The sequence below is a fragment of the Halyomorpha halys genome, unplaced genomic scaffold (genome assembly GCF_000696795.3).
Source record: "Halyomorpha halys isolate HHAL.00 unplaced genomic scaffold, Hhal_1.1 Scaffold312.1, whole genome shotgun sequence".
Lineage (NCBI taxonomy): Eukaryota > Metazoa > Arthropoda > Insecta > Hemiptera > Pentatomidae > Halyomorpha > Halyomorpha halys.
This window is the reverse complement of record NW_027105402.1, coordinates 613,925-625,798: the sequence shown is the minus strand read 5'-3', so window position 1 is coordinate 625,798 and position 11,874 is coordinate 613,925. Positions and strand designations below refer to the sequence as shown.

General features: G+C 27.2%; 2 protein-coding genes across 2 annotated transcripts in view; one reads left to right on the top strand and one right to left on the bottom strand.

Moving 5' to 3' along the window:
- The window catches only part of LOC106681130 (putative autophagy-related protein 11), a gene marked incomplete in the record, with an annotated part of 10,004 nt that extends 4,142 nt beyond the window's left edge, over positions 1-5,862 (bottom strand). The window contains 8 exon segments of the mRNA XM_067050992.1: positions 1,124-1,458; positions 1,772-1,916; positions 2,040-2,146; positions 2,232-2,419; positions 4,373-4,452; positions 4,528-4,575; positions 4,658-5,057; positions 5,469-5,862. Coding sequence (XP_066907093.1) covers positions 1,124-1,458; positions 1,772-1,916; positions 2,040-2,146; positions 2,232-2,419; positions 4,373-4,452; positions 4,528-4,575; positions 4,658-5,057; positions 5,469-5,505 — 1,340 coding nt within the window.
- A 209-nt stretch (positions 5,863-6,071) lies between these two features.
- Positions 6,072-11,874, top strand: part of RpL10 (ribosomal protein L10) — a 10,597-nt gene continuing 4,794 nt past the window's right edge. Inside the window, exons 1-3 of the mRNA XM_014421326.3 lie at positions 6,072-6,203; positions 6,307-6,332; positions 7,441-7,746. Of these exons, the coding sequence (XP_014276812.1) occupies positions 6,310-6,332; positions 7,441-7,746 (329 nt within the window). The 5' untranslated portion in view covers positions 6,072-6,203; positions 6,307-6,309. The remainder of the gene's footprint in view (positions 6,204-6,306; positions 6,333-7,440; positions 7,747-11,874) is intronic.

The window sequence follows — 11,874 nt, the reverse complement described above, 5'->3', positions numbered from 1 at the left end:
TATCGCTGAATAGTAGCATATCTGACAAAAAAAAAGGTTTGGTTATATTTTGAAATGAATGTGTTCTAACGATATTACATGAGACAAGGGTTTAGTTTTCAACAGTGGTCCCTTTATAAACTGTAATTATAAACAAAGCTTTTAGGTTTGTCAAAAAGTAACCACAGTTTATGGTAAAATCTATCAAATACACAAAACAAGATCATTTTTTTTGACAACTGCCACTATTCAAGCAAAACAGTATTGTATGTATTCTTAGATACTATAAGTAATTATTATGGATTGTGATAAATATACATTGGCTAGAAAATAATAATAAAAATAACAGCCCAAATAATATTAATACTCACATACACATTGTCTATTCACATTCCTCTAGCGAGCTTGGTTCATACCAAAACTTAAATGTTCAGATGATTCATATCGACATAAATAATACTATTTTCAAAAATCTCAAATTATTGTACTTCATTTAATAAATGCAGACCAAAAATTTCTAACTTTCAGATAACTAGGAGGAAAGCATAAACTGAGTAATGCTATGCACAATGAGCATTTTCCATTCTTAAACTTAATTTTATTACCTCTCTAATTCCATTTCTTATGGAAATTGTTGACCTAAGATACTGTAATTTCTAAACCTAATCTTAATCTTTTTGTTCTATATATACACAGAATATTTTTAGAGTTTATTATGTGTCTATAACAAAAAATTAAAAACAGAAAATAAAGTGATTCACATAAAAAACACTAAAAAGGTAAGGAGAAAAAATGTAAGGACTTCATAAAAAAGTTTCCCTTTTGTTTTTAATTAATAGCTGATTTAACACCTTTGAAAGATAAAAATCAATATTTTTATTAATTAAAAAATAATAACTTCTACATACACATGTTTAAATGCATATTTTAATTTATATTGAAACATAAAACCATTGAATGCAGTTTTCTTAATTTTCAATATTTTTTTAGTGTCTGTGAAGAGAGGAAAATTTATCTGTGTCTATTGCAGAGGGGTTTAAAGTGGTTTCACTGTTTATGTAACATTATAACAAAAAAAAAATTAATCGTTTTAAATTTCATAAATAAGAAATTGGAATATTAAATTTTAAAAAATGGATATAACCTTTCTTCTTGTGAGATTTCATTTCTACTGGATTCATTTCCCACTGCCTCTTCAAGTGCTGATTTAGATATCTCAAGTTCTGATAGGGCAAGGGACAAATTTATGTTTTTGTACTCCTTCTCTTTTCCCTCTTCTTCTAATTTCAATTGTTTTTCTTCTTCAGACAAGCACTGTACAGAACTAGATAAATCTTTCTCTGTCAATTCTAATTGACTTAATTTTTCTACAAGAACAGGTAACAATACTATTTCAGCTTCAAGATTCTGTTGCTCAGCTATTAAATTATGTAGTTCAGATTTCAAAGATAAACAATGTTCGACTAATAGATTCAAATCCTAAAAATAATTTTAAGTGGTAATAAATAATATCAAATTACATATATACATATTAATTTAAAAAACAAAACAAAACAATAAAATGCCATTTTTTTTTTCATATTAATGAGTGGTAAATTATGTATTTATAAATGAAATATAAACCAAACTAAATATTTTCTAATTTAATTCATTTTCCAAGGTTTATTATAATAATTATAAGAAAATTTAATAAAAAATGAGATGAAGATTATTTTAATACAATTACCCCCCAACTATAGCAATAGGAAATGTACCTGATAATTAATTAAACAAACTAATATGAAAGTAATACCTGACTGTCAGATTTATTTTTTATTTCAAAACTTGTAAGATTTCCTTTAAGTTCAAAATTTTCATCAGTTAAAAGCTGAAGATTTTCTTTTTCTTTTAATAATACCTTATTTTTTTCTACCTTATCTTGTAAATTTTGTTGACACCTGCAACAAGAATTAAAGTAAAACAAATATCTATAATTTGTAAATAATAAACAGAAAAAAATAAAGGAAAGTATAAAATATTAGATTATTTAATTTATATTTCATAGCTAACCAAATATTTACCTTGATTGGAAATCTAAAATCTTCTCATTAAGATTATTCAATGTGTTCTTGTGGCTATCTGCAGTATTTCTATACTCAATTTTCAAATTGTTTAAGTAATCATTTCTCTATAAAGAACCGAAAATACTTTAAATAGTATTGTTATATATATCTAAAACATTTTAACATAAATATTTAGTTAACTGTATTTACTTCAGTGATTGAGGCTCTAAAAATTCCATTATCTTTTTCTAAATCCACCAATTCTTTTTTAATAAAACACAATTTTTCTCTAAATGTTTTTCTTGAGTCATCTGTTGACTTGAAGCTTACTATAGCAGCCTTAAGATCCTCAATTATTTTAGATTCCTTTTTTAATAGCTCTTCATAAGTAAGTTTAACTTAAAAAGAACAAAAAATAATAATTTTTTTATGCATAAATAAAATTAATAATTTCACTAATAGTGATGCATTTTGAAAAATTAATGTATCATTAGTTTCCTTCTGTTTTGATACTTACTCTGTTGGATTAATGTTAAGAACTATTACCAAAATCATGAAATATGCTTATATTATTGTTATTTTTTTTTTAAATCATTTAATCTTATATTTAATAAAAAAATTTGTGTTTTCCATCTCACAATACTTGCTCATTTTTGAAGAAATTTTCTTTAATTCTTAATGGTGGCTTGTTCCTGTTCAGAAAACAAATTTTCAATAATGTTTTTTTTTTAAATTAAAGCCTTGCAACGTGGGCGAAACGTTGGTTCATTAAAATAGTTGTCCCTATTTGAGTTTTAATACACACAGTCAATCAGCGATCTTCCAGTATGTTTTTTTTAAAATGAACTTACAATAATTTATTTTCGAACAGTTAAATATTGGACATGTAGGTCCTGCTAAACCTCTGGTTATGAATGTTTTAGTTTCAAAGATATCCTGACTTCAGTAAAAAAAAAAAATACTATTCATACAGGAATTGTAAACATGAATAACATAAACAATATAAATACACAATTAAACACCATACTTCATTTATGTTTCTAAATAAGATAAGTATGATCATGTCCCAGTACTTTAAAACTTTCCACAAAAACATATAGACTGAAATTCATAGCTTTTCATTATATATCTCGCAATATTATTTAATTATCCATTATTGTATTTTGCAATAGAATACAAATTTGTCCATTTTTATTTTTCAATATCCTAGGAAATCGAAGTTTAAGTAGCTAAGGCAATGTAATAGTCCAATTTATTTCACTTCAGTGTTTAGAGCCTTTGAAAATTACCTCCCCCTGGCAATTATGTCATAACCCTCTTCCCCCTCCCCAAAAAAAAATTATTTTTAAATAATTTTCTATTGTATATTACTTAATATTTGAATTCTATTTTATTCAATATGTTTCTAATTCAATTCAGTTAGCTTCATCATTATAAAGTTCTTTTATGTTTTAAGTTAAGTTAGTTAATTAATTAATTTATGAATGTGTTCAATTTTGTTTTCACTACAACTTTTTGTAAGTTATTTGGTGCATTCAATATGTACTCTGCTCTCATATTAGGGCCTTTACTCTGTTATAATGAATAATTATAAAACGAAAATTAATTTATCTTGTTTTTTTTCTAAAATTCCCAACAGGGCCGTTTCATAATAAAGTACAAATTAATACTCTTAGTCTTGTAGATTTATCTTAATTCAAATACACAGACTTGTACAATAGTAACTTGTACTTTAGTATTTTTTAATTCCTGTAATATCACTAATAGTCATCCCTATCATGAAAAAAATAAGTACACTAGTTTCTACACTTGTACTATGAACTAATACTATTAGCATTCATTATGAAACAGGGCCCAGGTGGCTCCTACTCACCAACTCTCCAAGCATGGGTTCAATCTTGAATCTAACTATAACCCAAACCTTTTTTTTTTTATTTTGTTTTATCGGCCTTGGTATGACTTCGTTATTAGAGAACCTCTAGGGCAAACCCAGCCACAGTGAAGTGGGCACCTAATACTTCATTGACTTGGGGAGAGAATACTAGTAGTTGGACATAAGCCTGGATAGATCATCTCCTTTTATAACAGATGGTCAATAAATAATAGATTCATATCAAGTATCAAGCTCAAAATCCTACATGGATTATAGTGACACATGTCAATAAAATAAATAAAGTTTTTTCTGTTACGCGGTTTTAGTTTTATGTAAAGTGATTTTGTAAGCTATTTCATTATTTTATTACCATTAGTAATTATTAAATTAAATATACTAATTAACGCTATTAGAACTAAATCATAAACAAATATATAGGGAAACATAAACTTAAAAATTTACTATTGACGTCACTTACAAGAATCATTGATTTTCTTAACCTCATCAATATAGCTTACTCCTTCCTTTTCGTGCAATTCTATTTCCTTCTTGGAATAACTAAAAAAATCTACGCATTTAGCTTTTTCTACATTTAAAATTTCAATGAATTTGGAGTATGTATTACATACATACGCATCATTGTCTAATATAATTTGCATTTCTTGTTTTATTGTTTCAAATCTAGAAATATAAATAAATAGTTATGAGTTAAATATAATTCCATACATTCAATTAAGAATTACAAAATAAAATATTGTCTTACTTTTCTAATTTATCCTTTTGGTTTTCATGCCAAATATTCATCTTTTCAGCATCTAAATTTTCTAATCTTATTTGCAAATCGACAAGGTTTTTTTTCTGGCATTCTTTCTGTTTATTGAGAATTTCACACTCATGTTTGGTTTCAGTGAGAACTTTGTTTAAAGATAGTCTATCATTTTCCAATATTTTCAAATTAAGTTCTAATTCTCCCCCAAGCTGCTTATAACTTTGAACCATAGTGTCCAATTCATTATTTGTTAAGTTCCTACTATCAGGGCACGACCATAGATTATCTAACTGACCATTATAATTATTGTCAGCTTCAGAACATTTCTGAGCATTGAATTCATTGCATTCATCATTTTCAGAAAGAGGTGAAGAAGATCTGTATGAACCAGAACCTGATAAATACAAAATATGTCAATAAATTTTAATTCTAGAAGATTATATAAGTTCCAGAGAATATTTACTAAAGAGGTACTTTTTTTATTATTTAAGCTAAGTTTGTACAGGACAAGTGCATAAATGGAGATTTTCCTCAAATTTGTTTTATTTAGAGAACTAATGCCTATGTTAATTTGAAGTTAATAGGATGGATTTACTTCAAATTACTATAGATAGTAGCTCTTCTAAAAGAACATATTTGAGACAAATATATTTACGCACTTACACTGACTCACCTTACAAAATAATATCACTATCATATTAATAACATGGGAAAATATTTAAATTCTCATTTATAATGAGAAACCAGGTTTTCTGTCATTCCACAATTCCCGGTATACTTATCTTTTATCTGAATTCAAAATTACCTTCTGATTGTAAACTCTGCTGCATCATCCATTCCATTTTTTGTACTGGTGTTATACCTTAAAAACGTTTTCAAATTTAAATCTATGAGTACAGAAAAAAGATGCAGTGTTGCCAACCAGTAAACTTTCAGTTATTGATAATGTAGTAGCATTATGAATTGTGTCCCCTGTTCATCAGTCCTAAAGTAATGATTTAAAGACTTTTAGAATGTTACAAAAAGTATTAACAACTTTTGAAAGACTATGTTCTGAAAGGAATGATTTTTTGCTGAATTTCTTCATTAATGCTATTCGTTCCTTTTACTTTGAGCCAAGTTATATTTAGGAAATAAAAAAAATAATAAATTGTTTTGAATAAATGCTATAAGCGATTAAATTTACACACATGAAAATATTTTTCCAAAAAAAAAATGTATCCATAAAGCATTAAAAAAGAGAAAAACAGTGAAAGCAATCTCAGTAAACACTTTCCCCGTACAAAAAGTCTTCCGTATATATAATTGTATTGATCGTTATATATATTTAATGGAAATTTTTTATTTATTGAATAAATATAATCTACTATAAAAATAAATATACAGGTATTATTTAACATATTAAATTAAGAAGGTCGTCGGGTTTTGCACAATAGATCGCAACAAAACACTTTATAGTGGCGGTATTAGAGATTCCTAATCTAGTTGGTCGAGAACGCAGAAGGACGAGTAGTTCTTTCGGTTGCTGGTTGGTCTTGTGGTAAGTTTTCTGTAATCGTTAATCATCTAAGCTTATATTGCATATTATGTGAATTCTTTAATTTATTACTGTCTTTAGTAATATAAAATTCTTGTTTTTACAGAAAATGGGAAGAAGACCAGCTCGGTGGTAAGTTGATACATATGGTTTCACTTGCAACTCGTGTGGTTATATCAATCGTTCCTTTTATTAATTGTTACTTCTTTAATGTTTTATTTTACTTTTCTTCGATTGTTTGATGTAGGTATAAACTCTCATTCGGTCGAAGTTTTGAATGTGATTATATTTATTTCGATTCATAGTTTGTTACTTATTCCTTGTATTTAACCCTACTAGGTTTTTGCCGTTCTGTTCGCAATTACTTCTTGAATAGGAATTTGTATTGAATATTAAACCAATCGCTATAATATTAAAAATATTATATATCATCCTTAAATTGAACAATGCAATTTAATATAAAAAGTGTTTTATAAATTTCTAATGATAAAGTTTTAACTTTTTTTTTGTGTTGTGCCAATAATTTAAGTTTATTGTCCCATTTTGTTTCTAACTATATTACAAGCATTCATTTATTTTCCATTAATGCTTCTACATTATTTCATTTTCTTCTATATTTGTGTCCTCATCAAGGTGTTTATAATTTCATTTTGTTTACTGTTGTTTTTGGAAGTTAACAAGTTGTCTTATATATATCACATTGGATACCTGGGCCCTGTTTCATTTTAAAGTACAAACTAATACTATTAGTCTTTTAGATTTATCTTAATTCAATTACACTGACTTGTACAATAGTAACTTGTACTTTAGTATTTTTTAATTCCTGTAATATCACTAATAGTCATCCCTATCATGAAAAAAATACGTATTAGTATTATTACCACACAAGTTTCTACACTTGTACTATTTTTTAATTCCTGTAATATCACTAACAGTCATCCCTATCATGAAAAAAATAAGTATTAGTATTATTACCACACAAGTTTCTACACTTGTACTATTAACTAATACTATTAACTTTCATTATGAAACATGGCTCTGGTTTTGATTTCTCACATTCACATAACCTTCATGTTTTTTGTAATCTTCAAATTTCAAATGGTTCTAATTTAGCTAAGAAACTCATTCAGTATTAATTCTAGGCTTAAAATGTATCCATCACTCCAATTTTATCAATCTTAATTTTTTAGAGTTTTCATTTCAGTCCTATGATAATATTAACATGTATTGTTTTTTCTAGTTATCGCTACTGCAAAAACAAACCTTACCCAAAGTCAAGGTTTTGTCGTGGTGTGCCAGATCCTAAGATCAGGATTTTTGATCTTGGAAAGAAAAAGGCTCGTGTAGATGATTTTCCATTGTGTGTACATCTTGTTTCTGATGAATATGAACAACTTTCATCAGAAGCCCTTGAAGCAGGACGTATCTGCGCCAACAAATATTTAGTGAAAAATTGTGGAAAAGATCAGTTCCACATCAGAATGAGATTGCATCCTTTCCATGTCATCAGGATAAACAAAATGTTATCGTGTGCTGGAGCTGATAGGTGAGCTAATCGATCTTTATTTTAATGTTTATATAAATAATTAATAATCTAGTCGTTCTAAGAAGTAGTATACTATTCTGCTATTTAGAACTCAAAATAATTTTATACTAGTTAATTCTATATTATATGTTCCTGAATAATTGATCGTATCTACTTGAATTTATGTTTTGTGGAAAAGTGATTAGATTATGCTATATAAAATTTTTACTATTGTGCAAAACAACTAGCGATGGGTAACTGAAAATTCTTAGATATATATTTATTCCTGCTTTTATTAGATCATAGCTGTCCACTTCTGCTTGCACTAAAGGGATAAACAAACCCCCCTAACAGATCTTTTCCAGTGGAGGATGTTTCTGTAATAATCTGTTTCATTTTGTATAAGTGAGTTTTATAAACTAGTAATTAGATAAGAAATTTTCATTCCTTTTATGCTTAGATATTGTTTATTCTATTAAAATTTAGAAATACACTATGTAATAGTTTTACTTGTCATTATCCTATAATTTTCTTTAAAGAATTATTACCTATAAAGCTTGCTTACTTGTTTAATAGTCTGCATAGAATGTTAATAATAACTTATAAAGTTGAATTTTGTTGACTACTCTGACTATTGATTGATTTGGTTTATGCTTGATGCAACATATCACTTAGTATTTCACAATAGATATCAATAAATGGACAAAGTTCTTATTTTGCCACAATTGTTATCTGATTTGTGTATTTTATAAATATGAAGATTTTCTGTTTTATATGTAAAATCGAAGATAATTTTTCTCTTAGTTACATTGAAGAAATATATACTATGATTTTCTGAGAACATCATGAAGAAAATTCAGTTTCTGAGGGACTTTGTTTATTAATATTATTGTTTCAATTCTGGGAATGTTTTTGAAACTAATTTTTATTGTAGTACAGTTAAATTAGTGAAATGTACTTTGTATTGTACTTGGCTTCTAATTCGAGAAGTAGCTGTTTATTCAAATATTAAGTAAATAAGTTGCTTTAAGTTTGTTTTACCTTTTGAATCATTCTAATTTTCATGCTTGTATTCTTTTCTTTTTGTTTATTTATAATTTTTTGTTTTGTACCACCTCCACTCCCAAGAGTTGTAAACCCCTTTTAAATTGTTGGTCTGACATTTTCTTCTAATTCTGGTTAATTTTAAACTAGGACAATTTTCTTAATCAATTCGATTTCCTTTAGTGTATCAAGATTCTTATCACTTTATAGAGGTTTATGGCCATATGTTAAGTGTCAATGTTATAATTCACTGAGTACAATTTGAAAACCAATTTTTGATTACAAAAGCCTAGAATTTTCAATTAAGTATTTATTTGTATTCCCTTCTTAATTTTATTTTTCACTGATTGGTTTTGACAGAACTTCAATGAGTATCAACTACTGGGATGTTTTATTGGAATGAAGAAACTTCATTTATTACTCACATGGTCTATTCAACCGGATTGTGGGTAGCCATCCTGAAATTCTTATATGTATAAAATTCAATCCTGATAAACTAACAGTTTCTTTCCATTCCTCAACTATGATGATAATTTTGTGTTATTTTAGCTTATTAACTTTTTATCTTAATTAAAAAAAATAAAGCCTTATTAAGTGTTACAAGTTACTGTGATGATAATATACACGATGGTCTTCTGAGAACATCGTGAAGACATTCCAGCCTCTGAGTTTCTTGTTTTAGTGCCTGCTGTTTTTTCATTTAATATAATTTCATAAAGACACATTCATAACTGAAAGAGACCTCATGTAGGAGAGATCCTCAAACTTCGTTTCAACAGAACCCTGATTTTTTTTATATATATATTCTGGATCAGGTTACTGGAGGCCATCCTGAAATTTCTAAAGATAATAAAATCCAATGTTATCTGAAACTAACAAATTATTATCAGTCCCTCTTAATACAATAATAATCCTGTGTGTTATTAATTTAAAACATAAATAATTATTTAGAGTTATAACAAGTTACTGTGATGATAATTTACACGATGGTCTTCTGAGAACGTCGTGAAGACATCCCAGCCTCTGAGTTTCTTGTTTATATCTCATCATTACTGGTTTCTTGTTAAGAATAAAATAAACATAGAATGAGCCGTTTTTAAAACTAAAGTATTAAATGTAATTCAATGATTAAATTTTCATTTTTTAAAATTATGTTGTGACTTTTTCTATGTGATAATATGGGAGGTAAGTTATAGAGTTTTTTTCCCCTGAAATGTGGAAGAAATTGTGATAATAAATTTTGCAGTCAATGATTGATTATGAAGTGGCTTCTGTTTATTTTGCTAAAGATCGATCATGCAAGCCTATTTGCTAATTCGTATTTTGGATAAATCAAAATGACTAAAAGTATCCTCCCCTTCCCTTGTGGGTGAAGTAAGAAAAATCTTTATTTTTAAACATAGTTTTGAAGTATTAGGTCTAACATTTTATATATTTCTTGATTCAAATTTCTCTAGCACCTAGCTGGGGCTAAAGCCATTTTTTGAGAATGGCATTTTAAAAAAAAAAATTTTTTACACATTCTTCATTACCGCGAAAATATTTTATTTTTTCATGAAATTTTCTTAAAGATTAGCAGACAAGAAATCATGATTTGAACCAAGGAACAAGTTCATATTACAATTGTTTGTTCTTATAAGGCCATTTTTGGAGGTTTTTAATTTTTTTTTCATGTAAGTTTGTTCAAAGCTCAGTTTGTTAATTTTAGTAGCAACTAATACTTCATAAATTTTGTTATTCGCTAAAACTGTAGATCATACCTATTTTGGTTTATTTTTCTCAATAAATCAAATAAACTTTTATAATCCATCGGGGATAAAAAAATTACTATGTCAAAAATGCCTCTCCCGACTTTTCTCTAATCTTACTGGGACAATTATTTTTTTAATCTGACCCTGAAATTGCTGGTCATTCGAGAATGGCTGTTGGATCAAAATTGTCTGCTATTGTTTGAAAATATTTGCTGGTTAGGGCTTTAAACATCTTTATCTCATTATAGACTTAAAATGAATAATCTAAATTACTTTTTTGTTTAAAATAATAAACAGTTCAGATATATACATGGTTGATCTTTAAAATTATTTTAGAAACAATTAACTGTTGTGTAACAATTATGAGTTTTTCTTAATGTCAGTGCTTAGTATTTTAATTTTTTTAAAATCCTTATTCCAATTCAAAGTTTACCTGTATCAACAATTAACAAGTATAAATAGTAATGAAAAATAGATAATCATTTTTTATTATTGAGTGCTTATGAGGTAACAAGTATTATAATTTGAAAATGGTTTGAGATTAATATGGAAAAGTCAGGGAATTTCTCACATCAGTTATAACACTATAATGTCAATTTTAAAAGTAAATATTTATTTTAAGTTACTGTGATGATAATTTATACGATGGTCTTCTTAGAATGTCGTGAAGAAATTCCAACTTCTGAGTTTCTCATTATGAATAGACTGGTTTTTTGTTAATAATTCTTTAGAAGCATCTTCAAGACTGAGGGGATATTTTTATAAACCTAAACCTCCAACTTTGCCTTGACAGAACCCCGAAATTTCTTATTAGCAAAAAATATCTAAAGGATAAACTAAAAAATTAATACCCATCCCTTGAAATATAATCATTATTCTGTGTAGTCTTAATTTTAAAAATAAACAATTATTTAGAATTACAACAAGTTACTGTGATGATGATTTACACGATGGTCTTCTGAGAACATCGTGAAGACATTCCAGCCTCTGAGTTTCTTGTTGTGAACAGTCTGCTGTTTTTTTTTTAGTTTTAGTTTTTAGGATAACCTGACAATCTATACATACCTCAGTCCTTACATAGACCAAACTCACAGTATTTTCTTTTTTCAGAACTCTTAAAGTTTATTTGTTTATAACACCATTTTAAACAAAATTATTCAGAAGCGGCCATCCAGAAATTTCTTGGGATCATTATATCCAAAGTGACCACATTTAAAAGTTTTAATTTGAACTATAAATGATTATTTAGAATTACAACTAGTTACTGTGATGATAATTTACACGATGGTCTTCTGAGAACGTCATGAAGACATTCCAGCCTCTGAGTTTCTTGTTGTGAACAGTCAGCTGTTGT